The sequence below is a fragment of the Colias eurytheme genome, chromosome 18 (genome assembly GCF_061535395.1).
Source record: "Colias eurytheme isolate Ceu_HAF_F1 chromosome 18, ilColEury1 Martin Lab GWU primary, whole genome shotgun sequence".
Lineage (NCBI taxonomy): Eukaryota > Metazoa > Arthropoda > Insecta > Lepidoptera > Pieridae > Colias > Colias eurytheme.
In genome coordinates, this window is record NC_142997.1 from 6163465 (window position 1) to 6183637 (window position 20173).

The 20173-nt window shown below is 35.8% G+C and overlaps 1 protein-coding gene across 1 annotated transcript; it reads left to right on the top strand.

The window, feature by feature from the left end:
- The first annotated feature begins 216 nt into the window (after nucleotides 1–216).
- Nucleotides 217–19096, top strand: LOC149900681 (uncharacterized). The gene is made up of 25 exons (XM_090112796.1): nucleotides 217–596; nucleotides 681–791; nucleotides 1077–1233; nucleotides 1440–1605; nucleotides 2054–2272; nucleotides 2539–2701; nucleotides 2939–3076; nucleotides 3157–3284; nucleotides 3606–3783; nucleotides 4539–4693; nucleotides 4930–5159; nucleotides 5439–5526; nucleotides 5842–5958; nucleotides 10931–11033; nucleotides 11428–11574; nucleotides 12374–12416; nucleotides 12498–12593; nucleotides 12691–14515; nucleotides 15023–15198; nucleotides 15589–15825; nucleotides 16207–16417; nucleotides 16891–16994; nucleotides 17707–17829; nucleotides 18166–18306; nucleotides 18688–19096. Exons 1-25 carry the CDS (start codon nucleotides 594–596, stop codon nucleotides 18717–18719), a joined length of 5091 nt encoding a protein of 1696 aa, XP_089968922.1. The 5' UTR covers nucleotides 217–593; the 3' UTR covers nucleotides 18720–19096.
- The last annotated feature ends 1077 nt before the right edge of the window (nucleotides 19097–20173 follow it).

Below are 20173 nucleotides of genomic sequence, written 5' to 3' on the forward strand. Positions count from 1 at the left end.
AGCCGACCCCGTAAGATACGGGATAAGGCTAGGAAGAAAGCAGAATATTTTCTCTGTCATTTTTGATTAAAAAAAAATATTTTCGTATTATAACCCGCAAGTCGCAACTTTTATTGCTTGCCCGTAAAAAAAAATCTATGCGTATTGTGACGCATGCACACTAATAATCCAATATGTCAAAAAGAGTACTATCAGTACTATAAAGATAAAAGATTGTCAATTTGACGAAAATGGTGTTTGTTCCTGCAATGCAAAACATTGAACCTAGTTTTTGCAGCTAGTAGAAACGATTTCAAAAAACTAATTTTAAGATTCGTAATCGTGATGGTAGTGAATTAATTTAGTTTAATGATTTAACACTGTATAATCTTTTATCCATGGAAGACCTTTGTTGCCGCGCAATCAATCTTCGCTGTGTGCGTTCCCTATAATTTTACATTTTTTAAATAAGTTTTAACAACAATATTAATACCATTATCACTGTAAATTAAATTTTAATAAGTTTCCGCTAAATGTAGCTATTTAATTCAAGACGATAAAGTTAAACGTATGTTACTATTTTCCTAACTAAAGATATATCAATAAACAACAAAATGGTAAGTATTATATTTTCTTCTGTTGACAAAAACTACATCAGCTATGTAATTAATATCAATATTGATCGATATCTTTTAATTTAGCAGGGTGATGATCCTCCATACCTACCTGTGGGAACTGATGTTAGTGCAAAGTATAAAGGTGCTTTTTGTGAGGCAAAAGTTAAGAAGGTAGTGCGCAACATAAAATGCAAGGTAAGGGTAATTTGTTAAAATATTTGGAAAAATTTCGATACTAGCATTCTACTAGAAATAGTAAAAAATATGTTATAATATTGTATATTCCTTGAATACAACAAAATATTTATATTTCTATAGACATAACAACAAAATCTTGTTTATTTCTTTGTATAAGTTATAGTATGTAATATGTATCTATCAAATTCATTTGTGCTGGGCCATTATGTACCAAATACTTCAAATATTAAAACAATATTCTTAATTTTAATAATCATGTTCACATCCATTTTTATTACACAGGTAACTCTTAAAGCTGGAGGAATAACAACAGTGAATGATGATGTTATTAAAGGAACCTTAAGGGTTGGTAGCACAGTGGAGATAAAGCAGGATCCAAAGAAAGATCCCATTGAAGCAGTCATTACTAAGATACAAGACTGTAGCCAGTATACTGTTGGTATGTTCATAAACTACTTATTACAACTATTTTTAAGACTAATTACTGTTGATACATATGAATTTTCTGTAATCAAATTCATTTATTCAATCAAATATTTAAACTAACTTTAGAGCTAGATAGCCAGATAGACTAGTATACTAGATATTTAGGTGGCATATAGGTACAACAACATAGCAAATAACAGTTACTTGTGTTACTTCCAGTTTTTGATGACGGTGATATAACAACATTGCGTAGATCAGCTTTGTGCCTCAAAAGTGGGAGGCACTTCAATGAAAGTGAGACACTGGATCAGCTGCCACTTACACATCCAGAACATTTTTCTACTCCTGTGATAGCTGGCAGGAGAGGAAGACGTGGAAGAGCTCAGTGAGTATTCATTTCTTAATTAATTTTTATCTTGATTAGTATAATGGGTAAAGTAGGGTGCTAAGTAAAGTTGCTATACTGTAATGGGAATATTAGTTTCATGGAAGTTAAAAAAAAAAAATAATTAATCTATACTCATATACTAATTACTAATAATATTATAAAGAGGAAAGGTTTGTATGTATGTATGGTTTTCACGCATAAACTACTGGACCGATTTTGATGAAATTTGGCACAGATAATCTTTAGACCCTGAGAAAGAACATAGGCTACCTTTTATTGCAAAATATGTACCAGGGGCGAAGCCGGGGCTGACCGCTAGTAGATTATAATTACAATTCAATTTATTATTGAACAAATTTAAAAATATAAGCATAATGTATTGTTAAATTTACTTCATCATAACACTATTATTTCAAAATGATCTTCAACAAAATAAATTAAATAGGTCAGAGGAGAGTGAGGGCGAAGGCCCGACTCGTCGTGTGAAAGCAGACAGCGCCGAACGCGAGCCGCATGTCGGTCGCGTGGTGCTTGTCGAAGCCGCTAGTGGGGCGGAGCGCCGGCGTCCCCACCAACCCGCCTTCCCTGCTCTTGTTGTAGCACCCACGGCACAAATCAAGGTCAAAGAGGACTATCTGGTGCGCTCGTTTAAAGATGGGAGATAGTGAGTATTCCTTTATACATAAAATTGGAATAACATTTCTTTTGTAGCAGTAGCAGTAGACTGCTATAAAAGTGGTTGCAATAAATTGAAAATTCTTTAAATACTAATAGCCTTAAGTACATATATATTTTTTCAATCAAATCAAATAATATAATGTTGTTGTACCTATATGTTTCATAAATACAATGTTTTATTACATAATACAAAACTTTTTAACTTTGAGTTTTTAACATGGTATTCTGATAATAATATCATAAACCTTACAGCTATACAGTGCCTAAGAAAGAGGCAAGGGAATTCCGCAAAGGCAGTGCTCCATTAGAATGGTGTGGTGTAGAAGCTGCTTTACAGTATCTTAATAATGGGGTACTTCCACCACACTGGGACAGGGATTCATTGTTTAATGAACCTAGAAACACTTCGGATGATGTATGTATACTTATAATTCATAAGTTTTTTTTTTATTTATTATAAAAGTATACAAAGTTATATAGTACATGTACATATATTTTTTATTTGTTGTTCTTTATAGTAAAGGATATTATGTAATCCAAATTATACATTTTCTAATATTTTCGTAATTATGTAATAGATTGCAAAATTTTAAATTAAAAAATATATATAACCTGAAATATCAAATAACCCTGTACATTAATTTTCTTATAGAGTTCTGATGATGAGCCTCGTGAAGAAAAGGACCATTTTGTGGCGCAACTATACAAGTTCATGGATGATCGCGGAACTCCACTCAATCGAAACCCAACTATCGCAAATAAAGACATTGATCTTTATAGATTATTTAGAGTATGTTGATTTTATTATAATTATTAATTACTAAATTATGTCACTTCCAAACGATACAATAATAAAAAATTATTTTATAGGTTGTACAAAAACTTGGAGGCTATAATAGAGTAACAAATCAAAATCAATGGAAAACAATTGCTGATAAAATGGGATTCCACCCTGTTACCACAAGTATAACTAATCTCTGCAAGCAAGCATATAAAAAGTAAGTAAATTGCAGTTCTTTTACTTTTCAAACTATTCATGACATGCTCAACTTCATCCTGCATTTTAGAACGTGAAAAATAAGATGTCAGTTTATGGTAAAGGCTGTTCATATTCACTGCAAACCAATTAAAGCCAGTTCCTCTCTATTAGTAACATCGAACATCATTTGCGTACAACATATTTATTTAAAACTTATTTGCTTCAATCTTCCTTAATCCATCAGGCCCCAGAATCACAGACACAATAGAAAATCTATTGTGTCGCGGTCGGATCTGGCCGTTCGGGGCTCAATGGGTTAATATTGTTCTATTCGCCTTAGGTTCCTGCACAGCTTCGAGGACTTCTACCGCAAGCTGGGCGTGACGCTGGTCGCGCACCCGCGCGGGGCCCGCACGCCGCCCGCCGGCCGCAGCCTCATCCGCGACCGCGACAAGCTGCCGCCCGCGCCCGCCACGCCGCCCGCCACCCCCACAGCGCCAGTTAACACCGCGCCGCCCGTGAGTAACACCCTATAAGGCTATAAGTACACGTATGTACTGACCGCCTCCTTGGTACAGTGGTTGACGCATGAGCGTAGCACCGAGGGGTCCTGGGTTCGATTCCTGGTGGAGACAAAGAAAAAAAATGTCTCGGTCTGGCAGGACATAGAAGGCTGATCACCTACTTGTCCCTAAAGAAAATCGATCAGTGAAACAGATGTATAATGCATTTGCCCCGTACCCCACTAGGGGACACGGGACTTCACACGTATGTACTATGGAGTTTCTTGCCGGTTCTTTTCCTGCTTTCCGAATCGGTGGTAAATGTTAAAAAGAAAATATGTAATGACGATTCGAAATCTCTTCTAATAGAAGTCTATTTAAAGAAATAAATGTTTGAGTTTTGAGTTTATGTAGTACACGTCAGAACATTTTTTACCCATAGCTGTGCACGACGCTATGAAATTGGTTGAACATACAACCCCGCGCCGTGATAGCACCGACGCCACACTTCATACACACATGACCACCAGAATAATAATCATGTGAAACTTGTCATGTAACTGTTACTTTAACCCATTGAGCCCCAAGCGGCCCGATCGGTCCACGACACAATAGATTTTCTATTGTGTCTGTGATTCCGGGGCCTGAGTTATTAAACAGCAAATCACATCTGAACACTTACGACCATAATTTTAATTTATATTCATCTGCCTTATGCGTGGTTTATGAGGAAATGTAACGTTATTCTTACTACTGTTTAATATTTTTAGCGTGCAAAAGACAAAGATTCTGATAAAAGTGAAACTGACAAGAGCGAAAAGGATGAAAAGGTCGATAAACCAAAAGAGAAAGCTCCCCGCGCTAGCGATGAAGAAGACAGCGCGGACAATCAGCCTCTAGTGCCAACCTGTACCACTCCCAAATTGTGAGTAAACCAAATCCAAATAAATATATTTATTTTTAATAAAAATTAACATATGCAGATAAAAAAAACTTAGACACGCTTAAACTGATGAATTTATTGTAATATCACTAATCTTTCATATGTGTATACAATTTTAATTAAATCTGAGTAATGTAATATGAGTCGGATTTTAATAAATGTATAAAAATATGTTTAATAATTATGAATACATTTTTATAACATACTATTCTCCACAGACCCGAGAAAGAAAAGGAAAAGGAAAAGGAAAAAGAAAAAGACAAAGAGAAGGAGAAGGAGAAAGAAAAAGATAAAGACAAGGACAAAGATAAAGATAAGAGTTCAACAACGAGTGAAGAAAAAGCGCCAATAAAGTCTAGATCGCAATCAAAGACTAGAAGTCTACCGCCAATCAAGAGTGAGTCGCATGAGAAGAGAACACCGAAACGACGGCCCCTCTCATCCAAACGTATGTACTACCAAAATTATAATTACAAATTAGTACTAGCTGCGCCCCGTGGATTCACCCGCGTTGCTCCGCTTCTGTTGGTCTTAGCTTGATGATATATAGCCTATAGCCTTCCTCGATAAATGGGCAGTCTAACACAAGAATTTTTCAAATCGGACCAGTAGTTCCTGAGATTAGCGCGTTCAAACAAATTGACTCTTCAGCTTTATAATATTAGTAAAGATTTTTATTCTACCAATAAACATCTGACTGTCTATAATAGTTGATTACTTTTTATAGTGAGTGAAAGTGGGAGTGGTAGTGCATCTCGCGCATCCCGACGCCCACATGTGTCAACTGATAGTGATAGTTCGGGAAGAGCTTCTAGGTACGTACTTAGAAAATATTTGATAACTTTAATTATTTGTAATTATAAATGTATTACCCAACTGTCGTTATTGTTAGTTAACTTTACTTTAAAAAAGATTGTAGTATCAAAATGAAAGATCACACGGGTTTTATAGTTTACTTTTAGTATTAGAAGTAAAAATTTATACTTACGTCCATAACAAAATTGTTAAACTCAAACTCAAACATTTATTTATTCAATTAGACTTCTTCGAGAAGCACTTTTGAAACTTCAATACATATTTATACATATTTTTAATTTATATGTTATTGAATAATGTCTTTCTATGTTCAGATGTGGTCTAACCAAGAAAATGCAAAGTCGACGAAGTCAAAGCGCAAATTCCGCCAGCAGCGGTAACACTATAGCGTCTAACAGCAGCAAGCGACCGCGTAAACGAAAAACTACAGAGTAAGAATAGTCGCTATTATTATCTAACGCTTAAGGGCTTGGTCTAGTAGTGCAAACAAATGCATCCTGTCATCCTATATGTAAATAATACAAATGTACTATGGGAAAGTTGCTCCACTTAATTTTTAAAAATTAAATCATTCGTATGCATAATTTAATATTCGTTATAAGTACCAGACATGACAATTTGAAACAATTTTCGTGAAAATTACACCAGGTGATTTTTTTTATCAGTACACAAAATTTGCGAATACGTTCTATTGATATCTTCAAATGCATAACTCTATACATTTTTTTCGACCTAAGTTTCTTAGTGAAAGTTGTTCAGTTTAACTAATAAAACGGATAAACAAATTTTGTATATAATAAAAAAAAAATGTAATGTTAACACGTCCGCTCGCATCAAAATTCATAAATTACATATATGCATCGCGCGGAACGCCGTCCTTATATAGGAGTCGAGGAGGCGTGGTGTCGTGCGGCCCGCGTGTGCCGCAAACGGTTCAAGCCAAATCCGACTTTTGGCGCTACAGGTTACATCGCTGAATCCACTGCGGGTAACGCAACGTGTGTTCGCGGTTCTACAGAACAACGTCTATGGATAAAACTGAAAAATTAAGATTTATTTTTTTTCTTCGTATTTTTCCAGGATAAAAAGTATTCCATTTTATGCCCAGGATAATAAGGTATAATTATACCAAGTTTCATTGAAATCGAACCATTAGTTTTCACGTGATGCCTTCACATACAGACAGACAGACAGACAAAAATTTTTTTAATCACATATTTGTGTTTGGTATCGATCCAGTAACACTGCTATTTATTTTTTAAATACATATTTTCAAAGTACAGAATTGACCCTTCTACGGATTTATTATATTATGTATAATATATATATTTATATGGATAAACCTAATAAATATTTTGCTAGCATTCTGATGCTTTATCGGTTGCACTGGATTTTTCTTTTCTTTTTTCAATCGCTTGAATGACATAGGATGGGTCCTTGATGGGCATGGAATGCTGAAGTCTCGAATCAATCAATTCTGACAGTAGGCAATTTATGTAAAATCTTGATAATGGTCCATCATTTTATTTTTTTTGCCTAAACTTATATATTCTATTTTTAACGAATGATTCACTCCAGTCCAAACAGCAAATAAGCAGACTTCTGCTTCTGCAACGTTTAGTTGTCCCTGAATTTGGAAAAAATAGTCATGATTCTTATCTATGACAAAAGTGTTATTTTTTTGCATTGTATTTCAAATATTAAATTTTTTATTTTTAACCGCATCTTCCGCATTCATCTCTTTTGCCGGAATTAGACATTTAACTTCTACTAGTCCCATTTTCCCTTCTTGATATGGGAGTGTATAAAGTAAATTTTTCTCGTTATACTTTTATAAAGCTATTATTGTCATTTTGCTCATTAGGTAAAGTAATTTCGATATCAGTTTTAAGTTTTTTGATACCTGCAATAATAACGTCATAGTCGCCTGCACATACTTATCGATTACACCCTGTATACAATCCACCATCCACATTCATAATGTTTTCCTGTCCTCCTCTCCTTTACGCTGTTCACCGATACATTTTAAATGAGTAAATCTGCTACCACTGAAGGATGTTTCATTGTGATCAGCAAATTTTCACCACTGTTGTCGATTATTTGTTTTTCATTTTTAATCAGCAATTGGGAATCATCAGTTTTGTTTTTTGCAGATTGGTGATGTACCCTAACAATACGTCGAAAAGGGAAAGCATCAACGAATTATCGTTTTCGTCCTCTTTTTTTATTCTTCGCGTCTCTGTTAAACTCAAAACTCAAACTCAAACATTTATTTATTCAATTAGACTTCTTCTAGAAGCACTTTTGAAACGTCATTAGGTACATATTTTTAACATTTACCACCGATTCGGAAAGCAGTATCTACGGAGAAGAATCGGCAAGAAACTCCATAGTTGCTCTTTTTACTTGTTACTTGTGTTTGTTTAGTTCAACACCCATTGAATTTTCTATGTTATTGCGATCTTCCATTACATCTGAGTTTTATGATGTGATGATAATCCATTCGTTTTAATATTGGTACTTAGAGTTGGTGGACTAAACTAGAAATGGTGGACTAAATTTGTCAGCGCGTCTGTAAGATCAAAATATAAAACCAACATCCTGTATTTAAGTTACAAAATTAATAATCAAACAACATGCCGCTACGTTTAAAATGACTAGAAGAAAAAAAAAACACCTCGACATATTTGGAATTTTGGAGTAAACAAATCATTTTCCCCGTATGTCCCAAGTTCAAGTTCTCAATATAATTAAATATATTTCGTATTTCTCAAACGAAAAATAAACATTTTTGGAACTTCAAAAAAAATATAAGTATACAGGGTGTACCAAAAAGTAGTGATGAACGGAAGCTGAGAGGTAGAGGACCTAAAGGGCTATCCGAATCACCCCCATGTATGTTATGCGATTTTTCGTATTTTCGGAGTTATGACGTTTTTTTCAATTTTTCACCTATCGCCGAGTACGATGATATTTTCACTCATGCTGACGTCAATGATTGCGGAAGATGCTTGATTTTTTTTGTGTGCTAAGCTGAAAGATAGGCCAATTCAGTATGGTAACATTTACTATCGTTAGATCTTTGAATGGAATAAAAAAAAGAATTAAATGGCAAGAAAGATAAAATTACCCAGTATGTTCACCACTTCAAGGGCCCGTAAAAAAATAAAATCACATAAAAAAAGTTTTCCGTTTGACTTTTAAAAACTTGCTCTATCTATCAGATAGCTACCCCGAAAATTTCATTTAATTATTCAGAAGGCTTCAATCGAAAAATTTAAATCTAAATGTGGTAAGTGCAAAAATTGAATTAACTTGATGATCATTAAAACCAATAAATAGGTGTTTAATTACCAGAAATTTTTAAAATAACCCCGCTGTTGCTCAATGCAAGTGCGACATCACCGTAAAAAGTTGTCTTTTAAATGTCTGAATGCCCTTTTATCATTTTTAATGGTTTCTTCTGCTACTATGAATTTCCGGGTTATTTCGTCCAAATTGTGACATTTTCTCAAGTAGCCGAGGTCTTTTTAGTATTCTCATTGAAACAAATCAATGGGGTTTAGGTCGAGGGACCGTGGAGGCCAGGCTTTAAGGCAGGCATCACCGGCGCATGCGCAGGCTGCAACGACCAATCCATCTTTCAGGGTATCTTTGCCCTTTAGCCTGGCCTGCACGGTCCCCGGACATAAACCCTATTGATTTTTTTCCTTGGGGATACTACAAAGACGAGAGACTGCCACAATTTGGACGAAATAACCCGGAAATTCATAGTAGCAGAAGAAACCATTAAAAATGATAAAAGGGCATTCAGACATTCAAAAGACAACTTTTTACGGTGATGTCGCACTTGCATTGAGCAACAGCGGGGTTATTTTAAAAATTTCTGGTAATTAAACACCTATTTATTGGTTTTAATGATCATCAAGTTAATTCAATTTTTGCACTTACCACATTTAGATTTAAATTTTTCGATTGAAGCCTTCTGAATAATTAAATGAAATTTTCAGGGTAGCTATCTGATAGATAGAGCAAGTTTTTAAAAGTCAAACGGAAAACCTTTTTTATGTGATTTTATTTTTTTACGGGCCCTTGAAGTGGTGAACATACTGGGTAATTTTATCTTTCTTGCCATTTAATTCTTTTTTTATTCCATTCAAAGATCTAACGATAGTAAATGTTACCATACTGAATTGGCCTATCTTTCAGCTTAGCACACAAAAAAAATCAAGCATCTTCCGCAATCATTGACGTCAGCATGAGTGAAAATATCATCGTACTCGGCGATAGGTGAATAAATGGAAAAAAACGTCATAACTCCGAAAATACGAAAAATCGCATAACATACATGGGGGTGATTCGGATAGCCCTTTAGGTCCTCTACCTCTCAGCTTCCGTTCATCACTACTTTTTGGTACACCCTGTATTATAAGAAAATTTATGAGCTTACTTTAGTTTAAAAGAAACATTCATCCCTTTACTGAAACCCCGTAAAATAAAGAAATTGTTGCCAATCACCTTTGTAATGTATTTGGTTTCATTAACTTTATGTTCGAAGATAATTTTTTTTCTAGTAAGTACATAGTTACACGCATATTTTTTTCGTTTATTTTCCATATCGAAATCAAATGTTTAAAAATACGAATATTTGCACAAAACTAAGATAAAAATAATCGATTAACAAAAATATTAAATTTAATGAAGTAGAGCAACTTTCACTTCGGTATGAAGGAAAATCGAGCGTAGAGCACACGTCAGAACGCTCCGGCCCAAGGAGCGCGACTAAAGAAATTCGCTATGATTTTTCCTAATTATTTTAAATATTTTTTTAATATTTAAAGAATTATCAAAATTCAAAAAAAAAATTTTTTAAAGGATTAATACTCATTGGTCTTCAACCAACTCGAATAAATTAATGGAAACAATAACTTTTAGCAGTATTTATCAATAGATTTTGTAAGGCAAAAAATGGGAAATTTAATGAATTTATAACGTTCTAATTAGGAAAATCATAAGTTTTTCGGCAATTGTATTCAGCAGTTTTTAATAACGACTATATAAGGATAATAATGTGCTGATCAGATTGTGTAAATTGTAATCGGTTGCAACGTAGTGAGTGCACAAACTTAGCTCGAAATGTCTTTGGTGGAAAGAGACTTATCTTGAAGGCCTGATTAAGGTAACATAAAGTAACTTTACAAATGTGAAAAAATTCACGCGCATTGCGTATATAACACTAATTGATAAACAAGAAAAAAAAATTCAGTTTATCATTTCATTAGCCGGGAAAAAATTGTCAACTAACTTGTTGAAAACGCAATTTTGCTAGACTGCAGCCTTAAAGATTGTAAAAATTTAATGAAATATTTGCAATATGTATGAACGTTATTTTTATTTTTGCAGGCCATCTACTGGTGAACCAGCCCGTATAGGAAATTCAAATGTGAAAGCACAAGTTGGAGATAAACTCAAAGTGTACTATGGTCCAACACAATCAGAATCTAAAGTGAGTTTTTTATTTACTTTGTTGCATTGATATTTACCAATTACTTTCACATGAGTTATGCTTTGCGTTGCGTTTAACACGAACGCGAACCAATCAAAAAATATTTTGTGTCATTATCATACTAAAACAATAAAAAGACAGATAATAATAGATTTGCCGCCATTTTTTTAAGTGAAACTTCTTTAGGCGCGTTGAGAGTAAAATTGCAAGGTCGGGTCATGGCAATACCGTCACGTCATGGAATAAGGCGACGATTTTGATATCTTTGAATCTTGCCAAAGAAGTTTCACTTCTGACACGTGTGCTCAGTACACACGCTCTGTTTATTGTTATTAAACAGTTTATTCATAGAAAAACCAACAGTGAAAAATATAATATTTATACATTTTTGAAGGTTACCTATGAAGCAAAAGTAATAGAGATATCCGCTGAAGGAATGTTGCGCGTGCACTACACGGGCTGGAACACGCGATATGACGAGTGGATCAAGCCGCAGCGTATCGCCCTCAATGTAACGCAACATGACGCTCGCAATAAGAAGGTTGGTGTTTTTATATAGTTCAATAGTTTGTCAAATAAAACACAATATTATAGTCCGGGATACATCGCCCATTTTTGCAAGTAATTACTATCAAGCTAATTTTTCGTGAGTAGCTTTATTTTGATGAGATGCCCAATAATTTCATGTACGAAACTCTCGATTGTGGTAGCTTACAGAGGTAACAAGGATAAAAATTTTTGATTTGACGGTTCTCAAACATTTATTACGCAATTTGTAGGACAATATGTCTGTTGAATTATATAAGTATTAAATAAGTGAAAATAAAAAAATCAGCTGGTTAGTAATCATTTATGATGACTTCGTTATCGATACACATTGGAAAGGGGGACTCTTTGATCAAACCATAGATTTTGTAGGACAAATATTTTTTCGAATAATTTAGATAATTATCTTGAGATTGAACAAAAAAAAAACATTCAGTTAGTAATTAATATTTGAGAACCATCAAATCAAAATATTTTATCCTTGTTTCCTCTGGTAGCTACCACAATCGAGAGTTTTGTACATGAAATTATTGGGCATCTCATCAAAATAAAGCTACTCACGAAAAATTAGCTTGATAGTAATCACTTGCAAAAATGGGCGATGTATCCCGGACTATTATAACGTAAAAACAAAAAAGATATTGCTTTTTACTTGAAGATAACGCACGTTAATATTATGTAATGAAGTAAAGTAAATGCTCAATGTTTTAAGTTATCTATGAATGGGTTTAATTTTATTTAACTACATGAATCAAGTTTTTTGCCTAAATATGATATTCTTTTTATATTTGTAGAGTACTGGTGCAAGCAGGCGAGCTAGAAGTAAGAGGCCTGAAGGTGCGTATATTTTCATAATTATTAATTACTGTAATTTCCTATAGTTGCTAGTTACACGAATATAAACATTATTCATTTCAGGAAACTCTGTACGATCAGATACTGACAGTGATTCAGATAGTGACGTGGATGTAAAGAGACCGCCCAAAAAGTCAGATGACAAATCAAATCCGAAAAGTAAGTTGATTTTTATATTCCATACATACATATTTGTATGTTGTAACTGTTTTTTTTATTCTGTATGTTTTAAATTCAATGTCATCTTTTTTAACAGCTCCATTACGCACAAAGGATGCCAAATCAAGTGATAGCAGCAGTTCAAGCAAGCCACGAAAAAGGCCTGTCAGGACTGTGTCAACGCCAACGAACATCTCCCCAGCAAAGAAACCGCGAATTAACACTACACCTCATCAGCACCAAGGACGGGACTATGATCTAAATGAAATCAGATCTGAACTTAAAGGGCTCCAAACCGTCAAACAAGAACCTGAAGAAAATATTAAGACTGAAACAATACCAACAGAAAGTGAGGAAAACCAACCTTCTACATCTAGTTCGGACATTCCGCTAGAAGAAAAACAAGCTGAAGATGTTTATGAGTTTAAAGAACCCGAACCCTTCGAACTGGAATTGCATGACGAAAAGAAAAAAAGAACCCATCGCATATTTGATGACATATCTCCTACAAAGTACACTTCAACATTAACTAAATCACTAAGTGAGGAAATATCCGAAGAGGCATTGAGACCTAGAGCCTCTTCATTTAGATCGCCTTCGTTATCACCGTTTAGAGAATTTGGATCGACTCGCGATGCTGCTGGTAGGCAGACTCCCGAAGAAGATTCCAAAGATGGTCTGTTTTCTCTAGATGATGACTCTTTGCCCGGTGAAGGAAGCTCTGGGCCTATTTTTGAAGGATTCACTCCTGCTAAAAACCAAGAAACTTATTCGAAGAAAAGCAAAGTTACGAAATTGCGGGAGTTAATTGACGATTCTCCAGAAAGTCCTGCTGACGACGAACGATCATCCGAGGATGAACGCGAAGTTATCGTTAAAGAAGAAGACCGACAAGAAAGCCCTATGACGCCGCAATTAGAAATAGTTAGTAGTCAGGAAGTGGCCAAGGAAGAAATAATAGAACAAGAGCAGAGTAAAGAAGTTCAAGATGCTATTACTCTTCTTAAAGAATTACCACCTATAGAATCTATCCCAATGCCTCCCAACACACCACCCCCGCAAAGCAAACCGACAATACCCACTACTTTGGTTACATCTCCTATTGAAGATATAGAAGAAGAAGCCGACCATAAAAATGAAAAAGCCATACTCGATCAAACTGATCTTTTATCCATACCTCTCCCAAGTTCTGAACCTAAAGAGATATCAAAACTCAAAATTGAAAAGTTAGACCCTGATCCTGCATTATCTAAATTAGATGCTCCATCCAGCCCTATCGACACAGAAGAAGATAAATCAGAACCCGACAGTCCCGCAAGGATTGATGTTTTACCTGAACCTCCTCCTGGTTTCTTGTTACAATCAGAAGGTCCAAAAATAGCTGAAAAATTACTTAAAGCTATTAACAGTGCCAAACGTCTTTCCATGTCGCCACCCCCGGCAGAAGATCGACCAATTACACCTAAAAAGGATAGTATTCAAATTAAGACACCGGAAGAGAAAAAATCTCCTGTGCCTCCTGAAATTAGAATGCCAACACCAAAAGCAGAATTACTCAAACCCCCTACTAAAATTGAATCCAGTAAAAGACTGAGTCCAGAAGAAATAAAAGATTCTATATTTGGCGAACCATCGAATATGACTGATTCTAAACGCGATGCAGCTGCTGACATTAAAAAAGTTAAGCCAAAGGAAGCGTCGCCGCCAAGATTGCAGAGCCCTTTGAGTATATTAGAGCGACGAAAGAGTGTAGCAGATTTACCTTTGGGAGGTCCCGGGAAGAATAATAAAGTACTCAGTGACACCATACAAAAACTTTCAAGTCAAATAAACCAATCGGTTTCGGCGGCTACTATACCAATACCGCCATATCAGCCCGAAGACAGGAGCGAGTCTACTGATTCTGATGACTCTGATAGAAGGTATGCTTAGCAAAATTTTTTTATTTATGATTTGTTTATGCTTATTTTGTTCATATTAAACATCTCTATAATTGGTAAATTTATTTTAAGATATATGTAATTGTTTATAATCTGATTAAATTTGAATAGAAAATAGAAAATTGGATTTTAAAAATACACTTGTGCATTTTTTCAAATCATTATGCACTTGTACGATAACTTCTTACATAACTAATTATAAAACCGCACCAAATACAACAAGTTTTTTATTATTTAACAATTATATTTTGTAAAATTGTAAACGACTAGCGGTCCGCCCCGGCTTCGCCCGTGGCGATTGTATTTCGCAATAAAAGGTAGCCTATGTTCTTTCTCAGGGTCTAAAGATTATCTGTGCCAAATTTCATCAAAATCGGTCCAGTAGTTTATGCGTGAAAACCATACATACATACATACAAACCTTTCCTCTTTATAATATTAGTATAGAAGTAAGTATTTTATTATTTTTATTATACATTTTCCCATCAGGTTGATAATAGACAAGCTGTCAGTAGAAGAGTGGGGTAGTGGTAGCGGTAGCGGTGCGAGCGGGCGGTTGGAGCGCGGCGCGCGCGGGCCGCACGCCGGCAAGTCGCCCGGCGAGTGGAGCGCCGGGGAGACGCTGCTCATGCTGGAGGACGCGTGCAAGAACGAGAGGAAGCATAGTGAGTTTTTGTGGTATATAGAGCCCGTTGCATAGATTGGCGATGTGACAAATGTCAAGGAAAGATTCGTAAATTATTTGTCATGTAACTGACAGCAAATGGCTGCATCACTTAAAATATTATGCCTTATCCATAATTTGTTTTTTTATTTATTTGCCAGGTTTCGGTTATGGCAATGAAATCACAAGATAGGATGTTATAACGTCTGATTCATTTTAGGTACAACATGGCTTCTATACTATGATACTTCGCGCCTGTTACGATCTTAAAATAAAAGTGAAACGTGTGCTTTAAGCACTATACTTACGTGACAATATACAATTAATATTTGCAGGTATGTAGTCGCTCCGTTTTATTTGAAATAAACGTATTCTCATGTTTGCTACACAGGTGCAAGTGTGGTAGTAGCCGGCGGCAGTCGATCAGCGGGCACTACAGTAGTAGCTACGGGTACAGCGGGCCCGGCGAGCGTGGCGGCGGCGGCGGGCGAGGAGGACAGCAACCTGTCGCTGCTGCTGTGTGAGGAGACCATCCCCGGGTCGCCGGCGCCGGACGCAGAGCCGGCGCCGGCGCGGCATGCTGTCCTGCCGTTCGCGTGCGCGCCGCCGCACCATGAACGCTCTAAAGGTTAGTGTTTAACAAAAATCTTTAACACATGGATGGTTCGAAATCTTTAGGTAATATAAAAACGAAATCGTGTTTATTTAAAAAAAAATGAACACTTTACACAGTCCCAGAACAAGAGTAAATTATGTTGCTAACGTTGACAGTAAAAATGTATGTTGAGTTCTCAAACAATAAATCCTAATTGAATTCACTCTTGGAAATTGTCATTAGAACCAAATTTCCACTTATCCGAAAATATCGATAGTCCAATTAGCATTCCAACAATCCAACCAATTACATTACATTTTAATCTTTTTCAAAATGTTATTTTTATTAAGTTTGAATGCTACACATGACATGAACATAAATGTAATAGTCCTACACGAGTTACTAATTCCACAGCGGAAGAACGTCGCAACTCAACTGGGGCACGTGAAGGCCGCGAACCCCGCTCGGCGAGCGCAGAGGGCCGCGCTCGGGAGGGCGAAGGCCGAGCGCGTGAGGGCGAAGCGCGGGAGGCTCGCGAGCACGAGCCGTGGCCGCGCCGCCACGCGCTGCTCGACAACACGCCGCCCACCACGCCCGACAGCAGCCTCGATCTGTCGCCGCACCGGTGAGCTATCATAGTGGTTTATAGTCCAGTCAAGCCAGTGAGATACTATTTAACCCATTGAGCCCCGAACGGCCCGATCGGTCCACGACACAATAGATTTTCTATTGTGTCTGTGATTCCGGGGCCTGAGTTATTAATAGTCCGGTCAACATTTACCTTTTTGCTTGAAATTATAATAGTCATAGAAAGTTACGATCAAGGTGTCCTTTAAAGCTATAAGTAATATGTATTATTATCCGATTTGCAGCTTCTAGATATGTTCTTTTTAGCTAATCTGTCAGGTAAAATGACAGGATTTTTTTGAAAGTCTAAAAATGTTGTTAGTTGTATTGTTACTGGTGTGTGTTAGCTAAACGCTTGAATGCAGAATTGGAATAAAAAAGAAATCTTGGTATTGAATCTCCATTAAAAGTTATATTTATTGCAATGATGTAAATAGTGTTTGAAACTAAATATATATCACTTTTGTACAGGGAACGTCGAATATCAGAAAGAGACAGTCCTTCTGAGAGAAAAGACGACGAAGAAGACAGTAGGCCTGCTGACTCTTGTGCACTTGATATTGATAAACCACATGGTGAGTGGATTCTTTTTATTACTTATCTTTATAATAACTTATAACCTTGTGCATAGAAACTGTAATCACTTTTATTAAGCACCAGTTGAAATCTCACACAAAAAATATTAATATCAATTGAAGTGAATCAAAGTTACTTGCTAGATTTCAATTAAGTCATCGAGATACGACAAAAATGCTCATAAAATAAAAATCATCCGAATCAAATTTTTATGGGACCAATTCGACACCATTCCGCATCAAACAAAAAAAGAATCACGTAAATCGGTTCAGAAACCTCGCAGTAATCGGTGTACATACACAAAAAAATATACCGGCCGAATTGAGAAGCTCCTCCTTTTTTTTTTTGAAGTCGGTTAAAAACACAACATGTCCGCGTTTCGTGAGTTATGCATGCGGTACAGTACATATTTAGAAACTACGTTTAGAACACTAGGTTTAGATACCCATATCACTGACACATTCATCACGTCACACATCTACTTAGTACATTTCATAAATTATTGCTTTCGTAAACATTACATATATGTTGTCAAACGTAATCTTCCCTGTGTATCATCCGCGCAGCGCTGCGCTAGCCATATTACTCGTGGTCGTGCGGGGTGACGTAAGTGTTGACGTATCTTTTGGCGGGAGGTGGAGTGCCCCTTCTGTAGGCGTTAGCTACTATGTATTATGTATTCTATGGTATAACCGTATAATGGTCCCACAGGCAGCGGCCGGTCACGCCTCGCGTCGGAGAGCTCGCTGGGCGCGCGCGTGCGGGTGCGTCGCTCGCGCCGCGACACCGACGACCACCACGCGCCGCTCAAGTACAACTTCTATGTGGAGCTCGGTTAGTGTACTGTGTACTGCGGAGAGCTCGCTTGGCGCGCGCGTGCCAAGATACATTTGAAAAATTAATCGAAAGCAAGCAAATTTATTTTCATCCTGTATTAAAAAAAAACATGATGTTCGATATTTCTCATAGTTCCTAATTTGGCGTACACGCCTACTTGAAAAAGTCACCTTTTTTTAAGTGAGGAAATTTTTCATACGATGCCCACTGTCCCCGGGCAAGGTTAAAAAATTCACCTAGTATATCTATTTATAATTTAATAACTAATATTATAAATAATAACAAATATTAGATCGTTGTTTGACTAAGACCGCTATTGCGTACTGCTTTCAGATCCGACATGGGACTGCCAGTCCCGTATCAAACTATTGATGTCGCGGATGGCTGACCTGCGCAAAGCGTACCATTCGGTGAAGGCGGAACTTGCAGCCATCGACCGACGGAGAAAGAAACTACGCAGGAAGGAGAGAGAGGGTGACAAATTATTCTATTAAAAACTAAAAGGAAATTTTAAAAAAATCTATATTCGTATTATATGTATATTCCTCTTCAATCTAGCTATACGTGTACAATGTACACAACAGGTGGCATCAAAAATATTTACAATATATTTTTCGAAATACTTTGGTGCTGTATAATATACTAGCTTACCGCCCGCAGCTTCGCCCGCTTTATCTAAAACCTAATAAATTATATACTAAAACCTTCCTCTTTAATCACTCTATCTATTAAAAAAAATCGTATCAAAATCCGTTGCGTAGTTTTAAAGATTTAAGCATACAAAGGGACATAGGGACAAAGAAAGCGACTTTGTTTTATACTATGTAGTGATGAATGTATTTTGTTTTGTTTCAGCTGTCAAGGCAGCCAAAGCCGCGTGCTCATGATTCGACTAGTCTGCCTGGTGCAGAAATAATATTCCGAAGACTTCAGTTTATTCGTTATAGAATAAACACAACTAAAGCACACTTTCACACAATATCTCGTTTACGTCGTTTAAGGGATAACCATACGTTTCGGTATATTAAAATGAATAATAAATATGTTTTTACAACTTTGAACTCTATATTTTATCGTTATTTTTATTTACACAAGTAAAGTCATAATTTAATGCATTTTTTGCTTTAATCTCTGAGTTTAGATTTTATATTTATTGTAAATACAAATAAATAATTTATAAAAAACTGATGTTTACTGCAAGTATAATCTTTAGACTTGTATATTAACGATTTTAATTTTAATCAATAAAGGTAGTGGTATAATACATGAATGTTTTTATTTTCATCCTCACCCTAGGGCCTTCTAGCAATTTGCCGATTTTACTGGTTTACCTAGGAATTAATATAGAAAAAGTTATATCACCCAGAAATAACTGTAACAACCTGAGAGAGCTATTTATGTCTTGTTCAAGTTCAATCAAGTTTTATATCTTACATTATCAAATCCTCGGTTAATAAGATCTCTGTATCTATTATATTTCAATAAAACATTTGTAAGAATAGTAGCACTTCAATATAAGATAATATAATCACAGTATTACAATATTATATAATGTTAAACTTAGAAAGCTGCAAGCACCACTCACGTGATTGCAACAAAATCAAAACTACTACTATTAAAAAATCTATTGGTTATATACAGGATGTCCCACTATTGGTATACTAAGCGCGAAGGGACATGTAGTTTTGCATATACTGATCACGTAAAAAATACTTTAACAACAAAATGACATCAAAAAATTTTGCTAAATTTTTCCTGAAACTTCGCGCAGCCGGCATGTATACGCTTCGCTAATGTGAGCATTTTGTCTATGAAAACACGATAGGTCACGAGTTGGTAGCAAACCTGGGCGGGTTGCTTGTTATGGGTATACAGTGTACACATTGAGTTTTAAGAATTCATCTTTTTTATGAGTATTTTTTACGTACTTAGCGTATGCAAAACTATATCCTCCTTTGAGCTTATTATACCAACAGTGAGACACCCTGTATATTTGTTGCTGCCTTTAAAATAATCTATTACAGCTTGATTACAGCACAATTAAAATGAATAAAAGTGAACAGTTGCTAAATTTAGTTTAATTTGCATGTCTACTTCGTCTGTTTGATAAAAATGTACCCACTGTGGTTGGATAGAGGTTGTACAGGTATATGGTTAGGTGTGCACAGGCGATTATTCCGTAATTATTATAGACATAAAGATGTTTTTTTTGTTATTTGCATTAATTATAAGGAAAGTTCATTTAGAGACTGTGAATAGAACTCTTCATTGTACTGCACAACGAGAACGTCACTTCGAATTTAGTAAAAATGTTTGTGTATGGGAGTGTTTTATGTAATTT

Excerpts from the sequence above, each read along its gene's own strand:
- LOC149900681 (XM_090112796.1), top strand. Across the intron at positions 2,702-2,938 it reads CTAGAAACACTTCGGATGAT|AGTTCTGATGATGAGCCTCG; the intron begins GTATGTATACTT and ends ATTTTCTTATAG. Across the intron at positions 12,594-12,690 it reads TGACAAATCAAATCCGAAAA|CTCCATTACGCACAAAGGAT; the intron begins GTAAGTTGATTT and ends CTTTTTTAACAG.